Here is a 24,993-nt window from a genome sequence, read left to right as displayed (position 1 = left end):
GGCCAGGCGGCGGGGACGGGGTGGGGTGATGTGAAAGGTCCCGGATGTGGCGGACCCAGAGCCCCTTCCAGAGGGAGTGACTGGCGCCGGCGCAGAACTGAACGAAAGTGAAGGTGGGGGTAGGGAAGGGCTTCGTCCCCTCTGTCCGAAAAGAAGCGAGAGCCTGGCGAGGTTGCCGGGGATGGGGGCGTTGAGGGGAGAGGGCGTGGAGGATACGAGGGGAAAGCGGAGGACTGGGGTCGTGGCGGGGAGGAACACAAAGCAGCCTCCTGCGCTGGCGCACCAGGGACCCGAGAAGTTGGGAGGTTAGCGGGGCGGGGCGTCGGTGGCGAGCGGGGACGCGCGCTCCTCCGCTCGCCCTCTAGCGCGGGCGGGCGGGCGGGCCGGCGGGCCGGGCGCGCGCGCTGGGGAGCGGCGGTTGCACTGGGCCCCGAGAGCTGTGGGCACCAATCAACGGTTGCCATAGCAGCGCTTGACGTCATCGTGCGTGTGGTGCCCCTGCTGCCGGAGCTGGTGATTGGAGGAAACCCCGTGTCTGCGGAGCCGCTGTAGCCTGTGAGCTGCGAGATCCAGGGACAGAGTCTCAGCCTCGCCGCCGCTGCCGCCGCCGCCGCCCAGAGACCGCTGAACCCCCGTCCGTCCTCCGCCACCCACTCGGGACGCAGGTATGGAACCCGGCCGCCGCCGCCGCCGCCGCCTCACCCCGCTCCCTCCTGCCCCAAGCCAGCCTTCCGAGGACCCCGCTCCGCGTTCCGCCTCAGCCCGGTCGTCCGCCGCAGCGGTGCGGAGCCGAGGCGGAGTCTCCTCAGGCGGACACGGGCGGCGGCTCCTCTTCCGCTGGGCTCGGGCGGGCGCCCGTGGCCGCCTCCGGCTGTAAGCTTCCGGACCTCCGACGCCCCGGCCCGAATCGGCGCCGGGTGCCGAGTCCCTCTCCTTAGGGATGGAGACGGCGCCCACGCGCGAGGGTCCCGAGGGTGGACGGGGCTCGGCCGGCCGCGATCGTCGCCCTCCCCCCCCCCCACGCGCTCGCCCCCCGCTTCCGCCCGAGATAATGGCTGGTCGGCGGCGGGCGCTGCGGTGGCGCAGGTGAGGCCGCCCCCTCCTCGCGGCGCCCCGGCTCGCTCGCCTCCCCTCCCCCCTCCGCGGCGCGGCCTCCGCGCCCGCGCTGCGGCGGGGCCGCCCTCCCCCACCCGGGGCGCCGCGGGGCCCCGGCGCGGGCCCGGCCGGCGGCGCGGCCAGGTAGAGGCGTGGGGTGGGGCTCGTCGGGGACTTGGGGAGCCGTGCTTCTGGGTCCGTCGCGCGAGGGGAGACTTGAGTGTCCCCGGCGGGGCGGGGGCCGCGGTCGGGAAGGGAGAGTAGTACCGCGGCGGGCGCCGCGCCCTCCGGGTGCTCGGCTCGGAGACGCCCATCCCGGGGTTCGCGGAGGTGAGCGAGACCCGCGCGGCCGCGGGAGGCCCCGCCGGGCTGGGTGTGGCCCGCCCCTCCCCCGCTGGCTGCAGTTGTCGCGGCCCGGTTCGGATGGACACCCCGCGGTGGGAGAACGGGTGTGCGCCGCGGGCCTGGCGGCGGCGGGGCTTGTGCGGGAGGTGCTGGCGTCTCTGCCCCTGGGCGGGCGCCCCCCCCCTTCGGACTAGGGCGGGGGCGCGGGCGGCTCCTCCCTCCTCCCGCGAGGCGGTGGGGGGGGCGTTTAACACTCAGCTGTAGGTTGGGCTCCTTGACACAGTTCCGCCATGACAAAGGGAGTTGGGGACTGGTGCGGAGGCACAAGTCTGGGCGGAGCCTACGAAGGGAGGTGGTTGCGGAGTGTGCGGACCCAGGGGTTTGCGCTTGAAAGTCACAGTCGGTGGGTGTTCGGTTCATCCCCACAAAGGCCTTCAGTCAGTTAAGGGTTAAGTGGGTGCGGTGAGAGTCTTCCTGCAAAGTGGAGGGAGACTGGGAAGCTCTAATTCTGTGAGAAACCGAATCCACTTCCCCTTTCTACCCTAGAGGTTGGCGAGGGAAACCTTTGTACTGGTTTATAATGCTTAACATCATTTTTCAGCAGAAGCGACATTAACTAGAGAGCGTTCTTTAGTTCCTGGAGAGAAAAATTTGTAATTTCCAGACCCAGAATGACCTACTCCATCATTCAATTTAAGTTTATGCACTCATTTGCTTTTCTGGGAAGATAAAAGGGATGCTTACAGCCGAGAAATCAGTTCCCACGGTGGGTCGCTGTGGCTCTCACCTTTTAATTTAAGTAGTGCCCTGTAGGATACATATTTCAATATCTTCTATGTGTCATCATTATGGTTTAGGAACTATTTGCACTTTTCAGAAGGTAAAATCTAGGGAACTTTTAGATAAGGAAAAGTGAATTAAGTGTGAAAACAGGAAAGGAGAACTTGTGTTGTCCTCAAATAAGTTGTGACTGTTTAAGAGACAAAGTGATTTATGTTTAAACTGGAATGACATAATAAATACTGGTGGGTGCTTCCAGTGTGACATATATTTTAATATACATAGTTAAGAGTTGAAGTTCTAGGATACATTTAAGCAAGTATGCATGTAACAAAAGACATAAACGTAGATCCTGGTGCTTGGTGATTTTATATTCAAAATTCTAAGCAATTTGATTGTTTTGTCAAGAAAATTATGCTATGCCTAGCTGGCAAAACTGGCCAGAGCTCTGGTAGATTTAGGATGGGTGTGGAGGGCAATACCATTTGTAATTTAGTGACCCCTGACGAGAAGTTGATGAATGTTAAAAGACATGAAATCCACCAAACTGACAAGTCTTAAAATCCTGGAAGTGTGGTAAGGATTTGAATATTCTTTACAGGCGTTGTTTTTGCTGAAGGAAGGAAGGATGCTTAAGTTTGGGTCACTTGGTGATACTGGAAACAGGTAGTTCATTTGTCCAAAAGCGATTTGAACAGTTAGGGTCTTTTAAACAAATGAGGTAATGCAGTTTTAGATTTGCTAAACAAAGTTAATGGTTATACATATACCTCTGTATGCTATTTCGGTTTTTTTATTTTGATATCCTTTTGGGAGGCTGCATTTTCTTCAAGTGACTGCTTCACAGGTAACTTACCAAGTCAATATTGACATAGCTAATTTACAACAAGTATGATTTTAAGTACATGTGTTTTTATGAGAAAATTTTTCTAAATATTCCTCTTTTTTTTTTTTTTTTTTTTTTTGCTCCTTGCAGAACATCCAGTCATGGATAAAAATGAGCTGGTGCAGAAGGCCAAACTGGCCGAGCAGGCTGAGCGATACGATGACATGGCAGCTTGCATGAAGTCTGTAACTGAGCAAGGAGGTGAATTATCTAATGAGGAAAGAAATCTTCTCTCAGTTGCTTACAAAAATGTTGTAGGAGCCCGTAGGTCATCTTGGAGGGTCGTTTCAAGTATTGAGCAAAAGACGGAAGGTGCTGAGAAAAAGCAGCAGATGGCCCGAGAATACAGAGAGAAAATTGAGACCGAGCTAAGAGATATCTGCAATGATGTACTGGTGAGAATCATTTGGTCTTGCATCATTATAACATAGGGTTCCTATAATGACTATCAGTTACATCACTCACTTTCTGGCTTTTTCTTCTAAAACAGGTATTACTTGAAGTTATTGAAATAATTGTAGGTAATTTCCTCAAAATAAGTGAAGTAATGATTATCAAACAATTTGGTTTTGTTAAAAAAGAATACAGTAGACATTAGAATATAAATAGTGTGAATCAAAAAGATAAACCTGAATATATTCCCATTGCAGTCATTAGAATTATCTGTAGTACTGAGCTAAGGTGTAAGGATCTCTAGTAGGAAGCTCGTAAACTCCTTCTCCAGTTAGCCATTATAGGGTTAATGCAGTGAGTCAGTAAACCTTTTGTGGTAAACCTTGGTTTCATAGTTCTTTCTCTTTTTGCATTTGGCAGTTAACATTGTCAACCAGAGTGAAAGGTTGATTATGAATAATTCAAACTTGATTTTTCCAGGTTCAGCAGGAATTTTAAGTATTTACCTATTGTTGAGGTATTATGCTTTCCCCCAAAGCTTAAAAGAATTATGTTTGGTTAGCATTTATCTCTTCTTACAAATTAGAGCCTTTTGATGCAGAAAAATTCAAGTATAATCCAGTAGAAAATTTTAACCAATTAATATCTTATCTTTATGAACATGAATATTCCCCCTTTTTAATGAACCAGGAGTTGGTAGATTAATGAGATTTTGCTGAGTGATTACATTTACTTACTGTAACGCTTTGGGCTGCACATTGGGTCGGTATATTATGGGACTTGTATACAAAACTGGTGCTCATTTTTCTAGATAGCGTTCTGATTCTGGAACTCACTATGCAAGTCAAGGTGCAATATTTAATACTTAAACTTTGTTCATGGAAGACCTAATACAGAACAATTTCTAATGTGATTGTATTTTTTTTGGTGATGGTCTTGGGTCTTGAACTCAAGACAGTGGCATTATCCCTACCCCCAGGTTTAAGCTCTGTTGCTTGATCCAGAGTCTCACAAACTTTTACTGCCCAGGCTGAATTTGAACTGCAGTCCTCAAATCTCAGCCTCCAAAGTAGCTAGGATTGCAGGCATGAGCCACCAGTGCTTGGCTTTGAAGGTGATTTTAAAGTTGGACTCCACACAAAATGTTAGTAAATGGAAAAGTAATGTCTTTTTTTATCCTAATTAAAATGGACTGGAAATTGCAAGATCTTAAATGGCATATTTCATATTTTTCCCTCCTTCAGTTGTGGGGCTTGAACTCTAGGCCTGGGTCTTGTCCCTGAGCTCTTCAGCTCAAGGCTATATGGCTCTACCTCCCTACTCCTTGAGCCACAGCCCCACTTCTGGTTTTCTAGTGGTTAATTGGACATGAGTTTCATGGACTTTAGTGCCCAGGCTGGCTTTGAACAGAGAACCACAGATCTCAGCCTCCTGAGTAGCTAGGATTATAGGTGTTAAGCTACGGTGCCCAGCATGGATGCATTTTGTTATTGTTGTTTGCTTATTTGAAATTTTTATTATAGCTGTTCTTAGGTATTGTGCCTTATTGAAACTAAATGATATACTTATCATGTTAGCTGAAACAGTTAACACTTAAAATTTGAACATTCTTTTAATAAATGCTGGCCTTTTTGTTTCCTTACTAACCAATATCTAAGTATTTAGTTGATGTTCCCCCCCAAATACTGATTATTTTGGTTTCAAAGAGCATATTACAAATTATAATTACCCATAGACAAATCAGTTTTAGAAATAAGGGGCTGTGGTAACATTTACTTACCTTCTACTAACAAGTTTATTTACAATGCCAGGTAGGTATTTGCATGCTCTACCTCACACAGAGTATACAAAAACGGCTGCCTATTTGTTAAAAGTTTTTCTAGAGGAAAGTATTAATTATGCCTCTCCTTGGTTTCCTAATTTAAAAAAAAGCCGTACTGCATAAAAGCAATAAATGAAAAGGATGAGAACTGTTATATGTATCTTTCAATCATTTTAAGATTGTGTCTTTATACTTGTCACTGCCTTGTTTTCTTCACTTTGTCTTTTTGCAAAGTCTGAGTAAAATTTTCATTTCATCTTTTGATATATAAGTGACTTTTAAGAATTCTAAACAAGCTTTTCTTTCCAGCTTATGTTTTTCCAAGAGCAAGTGTAACCTTTGCATGGTTCTAACATTGTGTATGCGAAGTATTTGACTTAATATAATTAGGTCAGTAGTACTACAGGGCTTTCAACTTGAGAATCAACTCAATGTTTATGTAGCTTGATGTTTTACATATGGGCTTCTCTACCATGTTTTGCAGAGATACTGACTCGGAAATATTGTGCATAATATTCCTTTTCCTCTTTCTAGTAATATTCGGTAGAACTAATAATGGTTATATTTTTTAAATTATTGAACCATTGTATTTGATGGCTTTTTTTTTTTTTTTTTTTTTTTTTGCCAGTCCTGGGCTTGAGCTCAGGGCCTGAGCACTGTCCTTGGACTTTCTCAAGGCTAGAGCTCTACCACTTGAGCCTCAGCACCACTTCTGGCTTTTTTCTATGTATGTGGTACCGAGGAATCGAACCCGGGTCTTCATGCATGCTAGGCAAGCACTTTAACCACTAGGCCAAACTCCCGGCCTGATGGCTTTTTTTTTTTAGAGGAAATAGCAGGTAATTCTTTTGTAGACTTAGTTATTGATTGGGAGCATTGATGATGAATCCCAAACACTTAACCATTGCATTATCATAGCTGAGAAAATGTTTATTTTTAAAAAGCAGCATAATTGCCAGAATTCTTTGTTTTCCTGACAAGCTCTTTGGTAACTCATTCTGATTGTTTTTTATCAAATGTTTTATTTTTTCCCCATTTAAGAAGCAGACAAAAGAAGCATTGTTACTTTATAGGTGTTACAGACTATTATTGTGATAATACTGATGGGGGCATACTCTTCCCAGTATGAACTTTTTCCCTATGTGAAAGGACTTGAGGCTCTTGTCTTTATTAATTTGAAATAGTATATGAACTGATGCAGTGTATGTTTCCTGCCGAGTATTTACAGCAAACTTACTAACTGTAGTGATAACTAAAAGTTACACATGATCCAAAATGTGCAGCCAAGAATGGGGTGAGTTTTGTCTTGCAAGTGACAATGAATTGAAAACCAAATAGTAGAACATTGAATAGTAACTTAAAGTTGTTCACTGTAGTGTAAAAAGAACTCAGTATTTTGAGACAAATCACAATTTTATGTTGTTGAAATTACTCATTTCCTCCCAGAAAATGGATCATATTTAAATAAGAATAATGCCCTACCCTTAGAGCTGTTTAAGAAAATGAGAATCAAGTACTGTTTTGGTTTGGTTTGGTTTGGTTTGTTTTTTTGCCAATCCTGGGCTTGAGCTCACTGCCTGAGCACTGTCCTTGGACGTTTTCAAAGCTAGAGCTCTACCCCCTGAGCCTCAGCACCACTTGCGGTTTTTTCTATGTATATGGTATCGAGGAATCGAACCCAGGTCTTCGTGCATGCTGGGCAAGCACTCTACCACTAAGCCACATTCCTTTCAAGTACTGTTTTGAAAGAAGTTGTTAACCCTCCAGGATACTCTTTAGAGTATTGTGCATTTGTGTGTTTCAGTGGTGCAGAGTTCATGCCATCAGATTTTCAAATGTTACAAAATTTGAAAAACATGTCTAATAAAGCAAAGAATGGCTTACTTTCCTTATAGAGGCCTCAGAGACAGGAAGCAGTAAAATTATATATTTAACATTTGTAACAGTTGGTAGCAGCAGTTGTGCAATCAACTACTGTACTGGTGATTCAGTTAACTTAACCAAGTTGTATTTGATTATGCTGTTCTACATTTTATTTGCCTGGAACAGTTTAAGATGTGGTTACTGGGCACTGATTTTATCTCTGGCCCACAGTGCTCCTATTAGGCAGGAACAGGAGCAAGACAAGAACCCAGGCATCTTTTGGGCCTTTCTTGGTTTTGACATTGTTACAAATATGTTCCTTGAGCTCTTAAAAACTGCAGTATAGAGTTAATTTTTTAATCTGTCAATTGCTAGGCAGCTCATTTATTGGAATAGGGCTTCTTAAAAGAATTCTGTGTTGAAAGGAGTGACATGTCAAGATGCATTGCTTTGATAAACAGCTTTGTTAAGTGGCATCTCCTTTGTTGCAATTACCTAAAGTTTTCTTAAATGGCTTTATTTTTTTGCCAGTCCTGGGGCTTGAAGTCAGGGCCTGGGCACTGTCCTTGAGCTTTCTCAAGGCTAGCGCTCTGCCACTTGAGCAACAGCACTACTCCCTGCTTTTTCTGGGATGTGGTACCAAGGAATCGAACCCAGGACTTCTTGCATGCTAGGTGAGCACTGTACAACTAGGCTACACTCCTTTAAAGATTTTTTTTTAATGGTAGAAGGGAAAGTATTCTGCAGTGCCAGATAAATATTTACATGTCTCTTGTCGTTTATGGCTTTTGATATGTCATTAATGCCTAAGAACTTAGTTGGCCTTAGTAGATCGCTACAGTGCCTTCTAGTAATGATTAAGTAGAACATTTTTTTTTGTAACATTTAAGTATTGCCATTCAGTGAGGTATGTTATACAGTGGGGAAGTCTGAAGTATAAGAAGTAAGCTGAATGGGAAGGTAGAAGTTTCTTGTTGGCAGGATGGAGAATAATCACCAGTAACTTGATCAAGAGCAGCAGGTTACCTATCGTTTTTCAGTAAGCAATACTTAAATAAGAACCGAGCGCTAGATAGGACTTAGGTGAGAGATGGTTGACATGAAGATGTTTTGTGATGAGAGGTAAGTTACAAAATTAGAGTGAACTAAGGAAAAATCAAAGAACTTGAGTGTGAAATTAAAGTGAAACATCTACAAAAGTATAGGAAGAATATAAATACTTAGGAAATAATGTTTATTTATCTAAGAGAAGAAAAACTTGATTATACCTTTGAATTAGAAGAGTGAGAAATATATTATCTTGGGGTTATTAATAACTTTTCATCAGTAAGGCTTATTTTCTTTCTTAATTTTTTTTTTTGCCGGACTTGAACACAGGGCCTGAGCACAGTTCCTGAGCCTCTTTGTGCTCAAGGTTAGTGCTCTACCGCTTGAGCCACAGGGCCATTGCTGGTTTTTGAGTGGTTAATTGGAGATGAGAGTCTCATGGGGATCTTTTTGCCCTGGCTGGCTTTGAACCACAATCCTCAGATCTTAGCATCCTGAGTAACTAGGATTATAAGTGTGAGCCACCAGTGCCCTGCTCTTTCTTGACATTTTTAAGGACAGTATATCATTAAAGAAATAATGGGGGGCCGGGAGTTTGGCCTAGTGGTAGAGTGCTTGCCTAGCATGCACGAAGACCCGGGTTCAATTCCTCGGTACTATATACATAGAAAAAAGCCAGAAATGGTGCTAAGGCTCAAGTGGTAGGGCTCTAGCCTTGAGAAAGTCCAAGGACAGTGCTCAGGCCCTGAGCTCAAGCCCACGACTGGCAAAAAAAAAAAAGAAATAATGGTGGCACCTCAAACATGATAAAGTATAGCAGCTTCCTAATGAAAATAGCTAATTGAAAAAGTTACTTAGCTTAAAACATTTATTTTCAAATTAAAATATAGGTGTGAGCCAGATATGCTCTTGTCTCATACCTGAAATCTTAGCTACTTAGGACACTGAGCTCAATATGGTGGTGATTTGAGGCTTGTTTGGGCAGTAAAGTTGAAAAAGACCCTTTCTTAGCCAGTGGTAGTTATGGAAGCACATACCTATCATCCTAGCTGTGTGGAAAGCAAATATTGAGAAGATCATAGTTTAAGGAAGAAAAATCTCAGAGATTCAGCCTCACTGGAAAAAGCTGGATATGGTGGCACAAACCTGTTATTCCAGCTATGACAGTAGCTTGCCTAAAATAGGCAAGTTCCGGTCCCAGGGCAGGGCTTGGGCAGGAAGCAAGACCCTATCTCAAAAACAGTGCAAAAAGTGGTGGAGGCCTGGCTTAATGATAAGAATACCTAATTAACAAGTTGGAAATTCTGGATTCACACTTGTACTGCCAAAACACACATGTATATTCAGTTTACCTTTTTCTTGTGGTGGTTCAGATCTTTGAGTATATGTATACATCTTCAGTTTGGAAATCTTTTCTCCTTATCCTTGCATGACACCCTTCTATATTTATCCTTATTAATGTAGTTTGGAAGTAAGAACTTGAAAGTTTGTTTGGATGTTTTGTCTTTAGTTGTAATTCATTAACATTTCCATAGTTGCATTTCAATAGGTAACTTAACATTTAAGTAATTAAAGCCAGTATCATGGTATAATTGTCATAATTTTGGAAATAAATGGTAGGTTCTGGTAAGCATATAGTAGGTTTAATAAACTGAGCGACAGTTAACTAAGAATTTGGTAAGATTGTGAAATAAAGTGGAGTTTCTGTAATAAATACATTCTTGGTCATTTTGTCAGCATTAGGAATAGGACAATTAAAGGCCTTTCTCTTTTTTTTTTTTTTTTTTGGTCAGTTGTGGGACTTGAACTCTGGGCCTGAGTGCTGTCCCTGAACCGTTTTCTGGTAGTTAATTGGAGATAAGAGTCTCATGGACTTTAGTGCCTGCGATGGCTTTGAACCTCGATCCTCAGATCTCAGCCTCCTGAGTAGCTAGGATTACAGGTGTGAGCCACCATGCCCAGCCTTTTTCAACAATTTTCTAAGAGATGAAACTAAATGAGAGGTCATATAAATGACTCAATTTAAAGATTAGGTTCAAAGTTCATGGAAAAGACTGCAAAGAAAACCCCAAGTATTAGGTCAGAAAGGTGAAAACACTTTTATAAGGAAATACAGAGAGTCTTATTAATCATTAGTGCTTTAGTCATGGTTAATATCCACTGTTGCCTTACAGAATTGGGTTTCATCTTTTAAAGTCTTCTTTTTTTGGCAGATAAAGGAAGGCTAGTATAGAAAATAGCTCTACCCTTAAAGAGTTTTTCTAAAATTTCTGGAATATCCATTGTGGTTTCATTCTGGTCCTATACCCTTTGCTGTACTAACAGCTCTATATTGAAGAAAAGTAATGGTCAAGATTTTAGGGACTGAAGAGTTGCTGTAAGTTTTAATAAGCTCAAAGCTTGCTTTCTTTTAGAATTGAACTGTCCTACTTTTTTCCCTCATTACAAATTGTTACTGTTCCTTACTGTAGTCTTTGTGAAACATTGCTTTCATTCTGAAAGCCCCATTTTTGTCAAAACCTTACATAAAGCCTGTTGCTCATGCATACCACTGTTAATTCTTATCTTTATATGATCTGAAGGTTTTTGCTACATTAGCTGTTAGACATTAACTTCATCTTGATAGCAAAGTCATTCTCAGCTTTAGAAGATTGGTTCTATTATTTCATTCTTGGAAACAGGACCATTGACATTTACATTAACTTAAAAAGTACACTGGAGAAACAAGATTGCACAAATATGGAATTTTCCAGCCTTTCACTTCTTACTAGGTGTATCTGTACAAAGGGGTCATTCTCCACTATTCTTTCTTCACTAATTTCTCCTATCACATTTAATTGTGAGTAAGGACTCAGATTTAGTTTGGTGCTAGTACTGGGACTCAACTTAGGGCTGTGCTTGCACTTGACTTTTTATACTCAAGACTGGAAATTTAACCACTCGTGCCCCACTTTTACTTCTTTTTTTCTAGTTAGAGATAAGAGTTTCAGTACTTTCTGTTCAGGCTGGCTTTGAACTGGAATCTTCAGATTTCAGCCTCCTGAGTAACTTAGATTACAGTTATAAGCCACCAGTGCCTGGCTTTAACCTTTTTTTTTAAGTCTGATAAAATGTTAGTCACAGTAGGGAATTTGTATATAAAATGCATGTTAAGAAACATGGAAGTGCCGGGCCCAGGTGACTCATGGCTGTAATCCTAGCTACTCAGGAGGCTGAGATCTGAGGATCACAGTTCAAAGCCAGGCCAGGCACTGAAGTCCATGAGACTCTTATGTCGCGTTAACCACCAGAGCTGTGGCTCAGGCTCAGAGACAGTGCCCAGGCTCTGACTTCAAGCCCCACGACCCACATAAATAAGAAATGGGCAGAGAGTTTGGCCTAGTGGTAGAGTACTTGCCTAGAATGCACGAAGACCAGGGCTCAATTCCTCAGTGCCACATAGCCAGGCGACAATGGTTCATGCCTCTAATCCTAGCTACTCAGGAGGCTGAGCTCTACGGAGCACCGTTCAGGGCCAGCATGGGCACTAAAGTCAGTGAGACTCTCCAATTAACCACCAGAAAAATGGTAGTGGGGCTGTGGCTCAAGTGGTAGAACATTAGCCTTAAGCTGGAGAGCTGAGGGGACAAGGACAGGCCCAAAGTTCAAATCCCATAACCAACAACAAAAACACAAAAGTGAGATATGCTGAAGACCAAAAAAACACTTAGTAATGGAAATTACGGGAAATTAAAAGTCTTAAACTTTTTTTTCTCCTATTAAACATTTTAAAAATAATTTATTCCTCCTGGAATTATTTACCTATCATTGCTTTTTCATCCAGGCTATCCTGTTTATTTTGCAATAAACTATACAGTTGAGGCGTCCTGTCAGCATTCAATTTTATGAAGATATCTTGCTTTTTTTTCCAGGAAAAATCTTATGGTATTAACATTTCTTAAGTGATAATTATGCTTCAGTCTTGTGATATATCTTGTGGATTTTAAGAAGTTTAATGGAAATCAGTGACTAGTCAAAATTATCGTACCCACTTTATCTTCAGTCTATACTTTTCATGTTCAATCTTCTATCTTCAAAATTATCAGCTCTGACCTCCTCCTACACATCTAAAATTGTACTTTTCAATTATTTCAATCAAACTTTCAAACTGAAAGGTTAGACTTTAAAATCAAATTTTAAAATCAAATAATGATTTTGTTTTTGTTTTTGTTTTTTTTTGCCAGTCCTGGGGCTTGAACCCCAGGGCCTGAGCATTGTCCTTGGGCTTTCTCAAGTATAGAGCTCTACCACTTGAGCCACAGCACCATTTCTGGCTTTTTTTTCTATGTGTGTGGTACCAAGGAATTGAATCTGAGTCTTGATACATGGTAGGCAAGCACTCTACCACTAGGCTAACCTCCCAGCCACTTAATGATTTCTTTATACCTATGTCATTAGCATTTTTGATAGAGCACTTCTAATTAGTTGACTGGAAACAACTCATGTTTCAGTTCAGAAAAGAATGGATGGAATTCTATGCTGCTGTCAGAAAGAATGACATCGCCCCATTTGTTAGGAAATGGAAAGACTTAGAAAAAATCATATTAAGTGAAGTAAGCCAGACTCAAAGGCTCAATGGTTTCCCTCATTCGTCATAATCAGTAGAAACCTTGAGCTCTACTAGCAGAGATTTGCAATAGAGCAAAACCTTGATATATAAGGCCATCTAGTATGAAGCTAATTGAAAGGACCTCCAGGATATTGAAACAAAAGCCATATAACGAATGATTGTTGTCCTTAATGTACTATGTTGTCTCTCATCTCCTTTGCTGTCCCTTGGTTATCTCATATTGTTATAGTATCTCACTTTGTTATCTGATATATTGAATTTATTTGTATTTGGTTATTTGAAATTTGATAGGGAAGGGGGAAAACCAAGACAGGTGGGGGGTGTGGGGGGAGGGTAATGGGTACCAAGACATGTGAAAGGGTATCAATGTATGTGAATTAATGCACCTTCTATCTGGCAAATATCATGTAACCCTTTTACTAATTACAATAAAAAAATAAATACAATAAAATATGATGTAAACATAAGCCATATTAAAAAAAAAAAAAGAATGGAAACAACTGCAGCCACAAGGGGGAGTAAGAGACTAGTTTTAAAATTAATGGATACCTTCAAATAGTTTTATTATTTTTTTTCCAGCATCATCTTTCAAAAAACAAAATACCTTTGGTTATACAAAGGAATTGTAGTTGAACATGTGAATTTATGAGTATAGTGTCACCCCTTTCACAGTTCTCACCCGATTCCACCTATCCTCTTAATGGCTTTTCTTTTTAAAAGTTTTGTTAGATATAGGAATAATGGGTTGACACTGCAGAATAAAGTAGAAGTTCTGAGGAAATTATGCATGAAAGAATTGCACAAGGCTGAAAATTTGAACAGTGCTGTATTTTAAGAATTACAATTCCCTTTGTTATTTTTGTAATGACCTTTGTGTGGAGTATTTTGCGGTTTGTTTTATCTGTCTTGGGGCTGAACTCTGGGCCTGGACACTGTCCCTGAGCTCTTCAACTCAAAGCTACCCTGTCCCTTAAGCCACAGCACCACTTCAGTTTTCTAGTGGTTAATTGCAGGTGAGTCTCACGGACTTTGAACCAAGAATCTCAGATCTCAGCCTCCTGAGTAGCTAGGATGATAGGCATGAGCCACCGCGCCCAGCATATTTTGCGTTTTTAAATCAAATAATGAAATTGATAATAGAATGCTTATCTTTTAGAATTGAGGGGACATCTAGTTTTTTCATCTTTATAGTTGAGATTGAAGCTCAGAGGTTCAGTGACATTTTGGGTCATTTAAACACTACCATCTTTGTGTTTTGTAACATACTCTGTTGGGTATGGTTGTTGGGAAGATGGGGAATTTTTGAGTAACCCCCCCCAAAAGCCACTTCAGTCAAATTGATGGCTCCTGTTTTAGATTGCATTTTAGAGTCTTTTTAATAAAAACCAAATTGAAGGCCCTCTGTTACTATAACCCTTCCTCCCCCCTACCCCCATTAGGGGCTTGGATTTTTCTGCCTAGACTGGCTTTGAATGTGATCCTCAGATCTCAACCTCCTTGGGAGCTAAAATTACAGGCCTGAGCCACTGGTGTCCTGCACCACCACCTTTTTTAACCACTAGTGGGGGAGGGTTCTCTGTACATGTGTGAATATTCGTGCATTGTGTAAAAGTAGGCATGTCTGTCCCGATGTCTCTATTGTTCTCTTTATGGAAATGAGACATGGCAGTTCAATCTAAAATAGAGCTTGGTCTTCACATATTTGGTAAGGTCACACAACAAAATTAGTCCAGCTGTATTCAGATTTCATTTTGTTCATGCTGATGCTCTTTTGTGCATAATTACTTTCATAGAGACTAAACTTAATACTATAACCAGGGTTGCTGAAATAGTCTTAGGAGAAAATGAGAACCTTTTCTCTGCTTTTCGTTCTTCTTTACAAACATATTAATATTTTTCTGTTCTTCCTAAGTATGAAATTAATACCCAGAAACTTAAAGGCATGAGTAAAAAAGAGGATAGAACCTAAGTATACTGTTGAATCCTATGTTCCTGAATAATCATTATTTTAAGGATTTCTTTGTTTTTAGAAAGCTATTGTACTTATTATTTTTTGCATGTATGTATGCTAGTACTGAGACTTGAACTCAGAGCCTGTGCTTTTATTTAGCTTTTCTTTTTTGTTCAAGGATTACATGAACCACTAGTACCTGGTTGAAAATGACTATTTTTTCATGTGATAATCAAGTTGTCTTAAATATTCTATTTTTTCTACTTTACATTTTGAATTTTTGTTTTGAAAAAAATAGCATTATCTTTCACAGGGTTTCTACAAACAGTAATGTATAATTACAGTATAATGATGAAAGCCAAGAATTTAATAAAATAATTGACTGCTATATAAACGATATTTTATTTAAATTTAGCAGATATAATTTATTTTGTGGATGCTTCCAGAATCACTGTTTGTATTCTGCTTACTCTTTTGTAGCACATGATGTTATCCTTTTACTTAACCGTACCATTTAAACATCCAGTGTTGCCAGGTTTGGTAACCCACATTTGTAATTTTAGAATTTAGGAAACTAAAGCAATAGTTTGAGACCTCTTCCCCCATCTCAAGACAGACAAAACCCTGCTCTGCAACAGTAGCCATTGAAACTGTTTTTAAGACAGACATCCTATTATAATTGCCAAAAATTAGAGAATGTATTTTTGCCAAAGTGCTTTCCCACATAGATTATGTCTATCAGTATTGAATGGTTACTTCAAAAGGCCAGCCCTGTTGTGATTTTTCTTTGATATATGTTATTTTTTTAAGTTTAGTCTAGACTATAAATTCTCTGATTCCAATTAAAGAAAGAAAAAGTGACCTCAAATTTAAATCAAACCTTGAATGGATAATGGTAGAGAGTAAGGAGTGTTCACTGCATATGAGCAGCTTCCTGGGATACCAGGAAGAGATTTGAAATTATTTCTTACAGTGAAGAACAAGAAGGTTGAACATCAGTTTGTGAGATTCTTATGGCAGCTCTTGGTGGCAATAAATGCCGTCCTATTTGTTGTAGATCTTTCTTTAGTTTCCTTCAGAATCCTGACCATTGAGAAATTTCAGTTTTCCAAAGGTCTTCTGAACATATTAGAAGGTACTTGCCCCTTTACTGTGGTTTCTACACGTAAGTGTCTAGTTACGTAGACATTCGTGATTCTTTTTTTTTTTTTTTTTTGCCAGTCCTGGGCTTGAGCTCAGGGCCTGAGCACTGTCCTTGGACTTTCTCAATGCTAGAGCTCTACCACTTGAGCCTCAGCACCATCTGGCTTTTTTTTTTTTTTTTTTTCTATGTATGTGGTACCAAGGAATTGAATCCGGGTCTTCGTGCATGCGAGACAAACACTTCACCACTAGGCCAAACTCCCGTCCCCAGCATTTGTAATTCTTAATGAGTAGACATTTAAGTTTGTAGGGAAGCAGAATCCTTTTTTCTTTTGTAGCATTAGATTATCTGATCAGAGTATCAGCCTCAACTTTTTTTTTTTTTTTTGCCTGTCGTGGGCTTTCTCAAGGCTAGAGCGCTACTACTTGAGTCATAGCACCACTTCTGGTGAGGTTTGGTTAATTAAGTAGTAAGCTTTTGATAATGTAGACCATTTTGAGAAATAGTCTTCAGGTGTTAAGCTAATAATTGAACTTTATTCTTCATTTATGTTCTGTACTGCTTATTTAAATGAATCTTAAAGTGATGCATGCATTGTAATTCAGATTTTAATTTTTGAACAAAGTATGCATTTATAAGGATTATAAGTAGCTTAAGAATATAACATTCACTTATTTCTCCCAAAACTCTTTGACATTTGGTCCTTGTTTTATCAGTGAACAGCCTATTACTCCCATGGCTTCTAAGTAGCTTAAAAAGGTTTTATTTTATGGCTAATTCAGTGTTCATCTTGAGGGAAAAGGTACTGAGCTGTTATACCAACAATCTGTTGAGCATGAATTTAGGTTAGTCTAGTATGAAAGATGGTGTTTTTAGGAATACAGAATTTATTCATGAAAGACAGATTCCTAGCTCTCAGCACCTTGTGTAAATACAGAGTTTTCTGGTATAGCTTTCCATTTTTACTCTTGGTGGAAGAAGCTGCTGGTGATGGGTCCCAGAGTCTTGCTTATGTATATAGGTGCTTTACCACTGAGCTACAAACCTCAACCCTGGGTATTTTGAATTAGTGTCTTGTTTTAAACTCGGTGTCTTCCAGCCTCCACCTCCCAAATGCTAGATATGTGCCATATTTACCATCAAATTTGCTATCAAATTTTTACATCTTCAAAGGTAAATGGACTCTTAGCTGGGCTAGGCTAAAAAGTTTGTTCCTTCAACCACCCTTGCCACCATTTTAACATAGTGGATACAGGGTTTTGTTTTTTGTTTAAAGTGTTGTCAAACAGGCTTAAAAAAAGATAAAAATTACAGGATGTCTATCAAGGACTGAAACCAAGAATCAAGTTCCTTTTTTCTTTGCAAAAATTAATTTTTTGGAGAGGGGGGCTCAGCCTAGGTGAAAATGGATAGATACTACCTCTACTTGTCCCACTGCCAGTGCAGCTATCACAGCTTTTGTTTTAATCTGCTGAGTTCTCAGGTACTTAGTATGTTAAGATTCAAATAAGTTTAAGTAGGCACTAAGCCAAACAAGATGACATTTTAATTTTACCTACCATAATCTATAAATGTTGATTTAGGTTTAAAAAAAAGCCTCTCTGTGAGTTTAATCATTGCTCTTCATCTTTTCACTGCCTTAATTTACTTTTGGAAAATTAATTTTGATTTGAAATGCTTTACTTGTCATAAGGTACTACTTCACTTGCGTAGTATTTGTAAATGAAGTTAATCTTGTTCTGTTTCATTCATTTCCCCCTCAGTCCAAAAAGGCTTACCTCTTAGGTTCTGCTTTCTATTCTCATGAGATGGTTACATTTAAATGGAAAGATTGGCAGCCCACGAGAAAATAGTTTTAGCCGGTCATGGGCACTGTCCCTGAGCTCTTCAGCTCAAGGCTACTGCTCTACCAGGTTGAGCCACATTCCAGTTTTCTAGTGGTTGATTGGAGATGAGTTTCATTGACTTTAGTGCATGGGTTGGCTTTTTGAACCATGATCCTCAGATCTCAGCCTCCTGAGAAGCTAGGATTTACAGACATGAGTTACTGCATCTGGCTTATCTGCTAACTTTTAAATCACAAATTATGTCTCTACTATAGTATTGTCATCTATAGTATTGGCAATATCTGGGGAATTATAGTTTTTATGGTTAATGATTTTTTTTGGTTGTTTGTTTGGGGGTTTTTTTGGTTGTTGGTCATAGGGATTGAACTCTGGATCTGGGCCCTGTCCCTGAGCTCTTCAGCTCAAGGCTACTGCCCTACCGCTTGTGCCACAGTGCCACTTCCAGTTAATTGGAGATCAGTCTCAGACATTAGTGCCTGGTTTGGCTTTGAACCTCGATCCTCAGATCTCAGCCTCTCAAGTAGCTAGGATTATAGGTGTGAGCCACCATGCCTGACTTGAGTTTTATAACTGAGACTATAGTGTGAACTTCAGAAATATACTTTGTTTTTGAGTTAAAAAAATGTATTTTTGTTGTCTAATTGTCTAATTGTGTTCTGTTTTTTTTTTCCCCCGCCCCCAAGTCTCTTTTGGAAAAGTTCTTGATCCCTAATGCTTCACAAGCAGAGAGCAAAGTCTTCTATTTGAAAATGAAGGGAGACTACTACCGCTACTTGGCTGAGGTTGCCGCTGGTGATGACAAGAAAGGTATGCTGTTTGTTTTAAACTTCTTGGTTGAACTTGTATAAATGTGATATGGAAAGTTAATGGCTTAGAACACTGAATAGTAAGCCACAGAAGTTTTTGCCTTTGAATCTTAACGTTATATATGGGTAGCGAAGCACCCCTGGCTCACGCCTCTGATCCTAGCTACTCAGGAGGCTATTAACAACCTGAGGATTGCAGTTCTAAGCCAGCCTGGGCAGGGAAATCTGTGAGATCCCAACTCTCATAAACTACTACTGTGGCTTCAGTGGTAGAGTGCTAACTTCTAGCACAAAGAAGCTCAGGGACAGCACCTAGGCCCTGAGTTCAAGTCCTCCAGACCAGCAAAAAGAAAAGGCAAAACGTTTTATATACTCCTTAACATTGATACTGGGCCGCACTCCCATCCCTGAAAAGATGGGGGGACTCTTTCTGAAAAGCCAGTTTTGTATCCAACATTTGTTTACTCCCAGTTATACTAAGCAATAGCCGCTGCATAACTGAGGAGTGTAAATCGCTGAATAAAAATGCAAGCTTGAGATGCTAGGGTTATTTTGTCCCATTTGATATAAACTATGACTTAGGACAAGCTTTTTTTGCTTGGGTCTTCAACTGAGAACCCAGGAGCTGTCCCTGAGCTTCTTTGGTCAAGGCTAGCATACTACCTCTTGAGCCTCAGCTCCCTTTCTTTTATTTTGGTAGTTTAATGGAGATAAAGTCTCACAGACTTTTCTCCCCCATGCTAACTTTGAATCACAATCCTCAGATTGTAGCCTCTAGAGTAAGTTTACAGGTGTGAGGCACTGGACACGGACAAACCTTTTTTCTAAAGTAATTCAATAAAAGTCATTTGAGCTTACCATTTAGAAGGCCAATGGGGTTTGATTTGAGAAATGAAGATGAAATACAAACTTTGTATCTTTTGGTGTGTTTTTAAATTCAGGGATTGTGGATCAGTCACAACAAGCATACCAAGAAGCTTTTGAAATCAGCAAAAAGGAAATGCAGCCAACGCATCCTATCAGATTGGGTCTGGCCCTTAACTTCTCGGTGTTCTATTATGAGATTCTGAACTCCCCAGAGAAAGCTTGCTCGCTTGCAAAGACAGTATGTATTTTACCTGTTGTATGAAAGTTTAGCGCTATGATTATTAGTTGAGCACTAAAATGTGCTTGTTTTAAATCATAGGCTTTTGATGAAGCCATTGCTGAACTTGATACATTAAGTGAAGAGTCGTACAAAGACAGCACGCTAATAATGCAGTTACTGAGAGACAACTTGACAGTAAGTACATAACAGCACCATTCATGATTCATTTTTTTACAAGGAATATATGTGGTTCAATACAGCATTAGAGTGTTGGGAAACGTGTCTTGCATAAATTATTAGGGAATGATGATTGTTCAAATTTTAAATAAGAATCCAGTGCCATTATCATACTATAAAATGTGTAATTTCTAAATATTACATTTAAGTCAGATTTCAACAGTCCCTCACCAGTTTTTAGTTTGAATTGGAATCCACACACAGGCCACACACTGTCTTGGCATATATATGTGTCTTTGGCTCTGTAGGCTTTTTTTCTAGAGATGTGTGCTAAGTTTAAAGTTTTGAGGTTTAGGGGAAAAAACTATCCAGCATCTGCTATGTGTCTGGAAAAGAGTTAGACATTAGAGATGGGAGTCTAGTGTTACTGGGTTTGTGTTATCGTTAAGGCTACTTACCCTTGGAGACTATGTCATCCTTTTGTTTCCAACTTAATTCTAGTCTACTGCCTACTAACTAGCTAAAAAGACAAGTAAAATCAGAGTTACCTACAAACTTGTTGTTTTAGTCAAGAAGTATAACAAAGAATTTAAAAACTTTGTTTTGTCGTGCTGAAGATTGAGTCCAGGAACTGAGGCATGCTAAGCAGATGCTGTACTGCTGAACTACATCTCATTCCAAGTGAAAGAATTCTGTATTACAAATAAGGCGCTCAATTCATTAATTTTATTATTAAGAATATTTTTGGGAGTATAGCCTAGTCGTAGAGTGCTCTCTTAGTATGCGCAAAGCCCTGGGTTCAATTTCTTGGTACCACATACTCAGAAAAAGCCATAAGTAGTGCTATAGCTTAAAGTGGTAAGGCTCTATAGCCTTGAGCAAAAAGTGTCCAAGGACAGTGTGTAAGCCCTGAGTTGAAGCCCTAGGACTAGCCAAAAAAAATACTCCTGGCAGGTACCAATGGCTTACTCCTAATTACTCAGTAGGCTGAGATGTGAAGATCATAATTCAAAGCCAGTCTGGGCAAGAAAGTCCATGAATGAGACTCAGCTCTAATCACCAAAAAGCTACAAGTGTCACTGTAGTAGCTTTGAGCAAAAATGCTCAGAGACAACAGTGACCAGGCCCTGAGTTCAAGCCCCCTACTGGCACCAAAAAAAAAAAAAATTTATGTATCTATTTTGGGCTTGGGAGTACATGTTTTTAAATCCATATAGAACAGGCTGAGGCAGGGTGATTACAACTTTGAAGACCAGGCTATCAATATGGAAAGATTCTGCCAGCCCCTTAACCCTCCTAAAAAAACCTTTGTTCTAGTTTAAAGTGATAAGGTATAGCTTTCAAAAAGTGGAACCTGAGATGCAGTTACTATACTGTATTACCACTTTTTGAGAGTCTAATCTAATTTATACATACAGATAAATTTTGATGTTAATGTAACAATGAAGACAGTACACAATTTAAAACTAGGGTTTCCATTCTAATTGTTACCCCTTATTATATGTCTAGGGCTCTGTAGAAAACAGACTTAAGGAGGGGGAAAAATTCCAAAACTTTAAACAGTTGGACTAATTTTGGAATTGCCAGTACCTCACACCTGTAAACCTAGCTACTCAGGAGGCTAAGATCTGAGGATCGAGGTTCAAAATTAGCCTGAGCAGGAAAGTCTGTGAGACTCTTTAATCACACTCACACCCACACGTGTGCACGCTCTGGCTTTGAGCAAAAAGGAGCTGAGAGACAGCACTCAAGGCCCAGAACTCAAGGCCCAAGACCAACTAAATAATTTTGGGATTACTTTATAACCCATTGGAAAAGTGAACATTAAAACCAGCAAGAGAGAATTCATAATCCCTACATTATGAGACAATGTTTGTTTTTACGTCTTAGTACTTGGCTGTGGCCATATTTATCCATCATTCATTTTGAGTCATGTAACAAATGGTTATGGTTTGTTTCATTTTGCTTAGAGAGGTGCTGGTCGCTCCTTTCCATACCATGGAGAATTTTCTTTGGAGTAGAAATTGCCCAGCCTTTATCAGGAGAGTAGTCAGGCTTATTGGTTGTTTAGCATGGGCCAAATTAAGTCATTTTGAAGAATTCTTTCCAGTAAACACATGGCATACATACAAAAGTAGAGGTTTTTTTTCCTCATTCAGTCTGAAACATGCACTGAAAAAGTATTGCTTTCCTTTGCCAGTTGTGGACATCGGACACCCAAGGAGACGAAGCGGAAGCAGGAGAAGGAGGGGAAAATTAACCGGCCTTCCAACTTTTGTCTGCCTCATTCTAAAATTTACACAGTAGACCATTTGTCATCCATGCTGTCCCACAAATAGTTTTTTGTTTACGATTTATGACAGGTTTATGTTACTTCTATTTGAATTTCTATATTTCCCATGTGGTTTTTATGTTTAATATTTAGGGGAGTAGAGCCAGTTAACATTTAGGGAGTTATCTGTTTTCATCTTGAGGTGGCCAATATGGGGATGTGGAATTTTTATACAAGTTATAAATGTTTGGCATAGTACTTTTGGTACATTGTGGCTTCACAAGGGCCAGTGTTAAAACTGCTTCCATGTCTAAGTGAAGAAAACTGCCTACATATTGGTTTGTACTGGTGGGGAATAAAAGGGAAAATTGGTTCCAGTCATAGGTGTAGTTATTGTGGGTACTTTAAAGGTTTGGAGCACTTGTAAGGCTGTGGTACAAACATATTCCATGGATATGACATGTGGGAATCGTGTATTTCTGTGGAAGAATCTATCTCAGTGTGCACACCTTTGACTGCAGCACCAGAAGTGTTCTTTGAGACAAAGTTGTGACCCAATTAACTCCAGATAAGGGCAGAAACGGTTCACATTCCATTATTTGTAAAGTTATCTGCTGTTTGCTCTCATTATTTTTGCTACACATTTTATTTGTATTTAAATGTTTTAGGCAACCTAAGAACAAATGTAAAAGTAAAGATGCAGTAAAAATGAACTGCTTGGTATCCATCATTCATGTATATCAAGCACAGCAGTAAACAAAAACCCCACGTATTTAACTTTTTTAGATTTTTTTTTTTTGCTTTTGTGATTTTTTTTTTCTTTTTTGATACTTGCCTAACATGCATGTGCTGTAAAAATAGTTAACAGGGAAATAACTTGAGATGATGGCTAGCTTTGTTTAATGTCTTATGAAATTTTCATGAACAATCCAAGCATAATTGTTAAGAACACATGTATTAAGTTCATGTAAGTGGAATAAAAGTTTTATGAATGGACTTTCAACTACTTTCTCTACAACTTTTAATGTAAATTAGTCTTTTGGTTTTGAAAAACTCTTAAAAAATTGTACATTATTAGAAATTTATTCCTTACTCCCTTTTGGCAGCTAATGGGCTTTTACCAAGTTTAAGTGCAAAGTTTATCATAACAAAAATATTAACCTAACTACCAACCACGTCCCAAATTCCCTATTCTCCCCCTACTCCCAAAACAAAAGATTTTTCCTTGGGGAGGGGAAAATTGATTGGGAAAGTAATATGTTCCAGTTAAAATTTTGGTATATGGCATTTTCTAACTTAGGAAGCCACAATGTTCTTGGCCCATCATGACATTGGGTAGCATTATCTGTCAATTCTGTGCTTCCAAATCACTTTTGGTTTTTGAGAATTTCTTGATACAGCCTGCCATCGATGTTGGTCATTCTATTTGTCAGGTGCACAGGATTACCTTCCTTTTTTTTAGCCTTCTGTCTCGTCACCAACCATTCCTCCTCGGTGGCCGTGTACTTGGAAAAAGGCCGCATGATCTTTCTGGCTCCACTCAATGTCTAAGATCCCTTGCTTCCTTTGCTTGCATCCCACAAAGTATTTCCCTCATCCTTTACTGCAGCACATCTCTCCTTAGTTGATGAGATTGTGTATCTCCTATAAACTCTACCCCGAATGGTCTGTCATTGTTTGCCTTTTAAATCTTTCTTCTCTAAATAATGATGGGGCTAAGTTAAACCCAAAGCTCACCCTACAGAATATTTCCTCAGTACTTTACAGAAAACACCAAACAAAAATGCCATTTTAAAAGAGGTGTATTTTTTTTTCTTTTAGAATGTAAGCTCCTCCAGAGCAGGGACAATGTTTTCTGTATGTTCTATTGTGCCTAGTACACTGTAAATGCTCAATAAATATTGATGATGGGAGGCAGTGAGTCTTGATGATAAGGGTGAAAAACTCAAATCCAGAATGCTGTTTCGTTGCTTGTTTTATTACAATCTGATTGCATTGAGAAGTATCTGTCCTTTGGGACAGTTGTCCTAAGTACTACATTAAAGTAAAAGTGCAGTGGAGGCCTTGGAGTGGGGGTGGGGAGGTCTTTATTTCTAGGAGAAAAAGAAACCTCAAGCATTTGGGACAACATAATGCATCTTTATTCACAGCTCTTCCATTTCTCCCGATCCCCAGGCCCAAGAATATGAAATTTTTATTGAGTTAGTATCTCATTTAAGTAAATTATAAATCTGAAATCTGTCACATTTGGCCTATTAGGCATTACTAGTTTGGTTCTGAAATAAATGGTGATACTTCACTAGTACTAACTATTGAATATTTTCTGCCAGTAGTGCCCCAGTACATGAAGATTTCGATGAAATTTCTTCCCCTTGGAATTTGAATAATAAATTTATTTGTAATTCCTTTACCTAGTTGTCCCAAATTAAGGCTTCATGTCTTTTATGAGCATAACATGGTACCTGTAAGTCGGAGAAGGCGGTGATGTTGGTTTTGTGTGTGAAGTGTACGTTCAGTTGCCTATTTGTACTTGGGTAAGCACAGCAGCCTGGTGACTAGGGGAAGGCCCTGGTGACTTACCAGCATGCTGTAAAGATTATAGGGTGGGGAGGAGGTGGGGGGACAATATACCACTTAGTTTTTGGGGCCCAATCTTCCTCACAAAGTTTTGGTCACCAGACCCACCGTAGTCAAACCTAGCCAAGGCCAACAAGGAAGCTGCCATCTTAAGATCATACCTACCATTGACTTCTATGACTGGATGTTTAAAAAGTCTTCCATTACAGAATGCAGGCTCAAGAGTTTTGGAACCAGTTGTAGCTGCAACATTAAATACTACTGGAGGGAAAGCAATGAGTGTGAACAGAAG

The 24,993-nt window shown here is 40.2% G+C and overlaps 1 protein-coding gene across 3 annotated transcripts; it reads left to right on the top strand.

The window, feature by feature from the left end:
* On the top strand, window positions 1–24,037 carry Ywhaz (tyrosine 3-monooxygenase/tryptophan 5-monooxygenase activation protein zeta). 3 transcript variants are annotated; one of them, XM_090339152.1, is made up of 7 exons: window positions 1–113; window positions 470–665; window positions 3,197–3,501; window positions 18,466–18,589; window positions 19,530–19,693; window positions 19,775–19,870; window positions 22,053–24,037. In XM_090339152.1, the coding sequence occupies exons 3-7, from the start codon at window positions 3,208–3,210 to the stop codon at window positions 22,110–22,112; spliced, it is 738 nt and encodes a 245-aa protein (XP_090195278.1). In that variant the 5' UTR covers window positions 1–113; window positions 470–665; window positions 3,197–3,207; the 3' UTR covers window positions 22,113–24,037. The 3 variants fall into 3 exon arrangements, with proteins under 3 accessions (XP_090195278.1, XP_090195279.1, XP_090195280.1); XM_090339153.1 differs by having other exon boundaries at window positions 467–665; XM_090339154.1 differs by lacking the exons at window positions 1–113; window positions 470–665 and adding an exon at window positions 2,090–2,206.
* Window positions 24,038–24,993: the final 956 nt, after the last annotated feature.

Source organism: Megascapheus bottae, chromosome 9, assembly GCF_031878675.1.
Source record: "Megascapheus bottae isolate mThoBot1 chromosome 9, mThoBot2.hap1, whole genome shotgun sequence".
NCBI lineage: Eukaryota > Metazoa > Chordata > Mammalia > Rodentia > Geomyidae > Megascapheus > Megascapheus bottae.
This window is presented reverse-complemented; position numbering and strand designations above follow the sequence as displayed.

What these genes read in the sequence shown, in the direction of transcription:
- Ywhaz (XM_090339152.1), top strand. Translation starts at nt 3,208, where the DNA reads ATGGATAAAAATGAGCTGGTGCAGAAGGCCAAACTGGCCGAGCAGGCT. An exon ending in ATATCTGCAATGATGTACTG is followed by an intron (nt 3,502 to 18,465) that starts GTGAGAATCATT and finishes CCCGCCCCCAAG; the next exon opens with TCTCTTTTGGAAAAGTTCTT. An exon ending in CGCTGGTGATGACAAGAAAG is followed by an intron (nt 18,590 to 19,529) that starts GTATGCTGTTTG and finishes TTTTAAATTCAG; the next exon opens with GGATTGTGGATCAGTCACAA.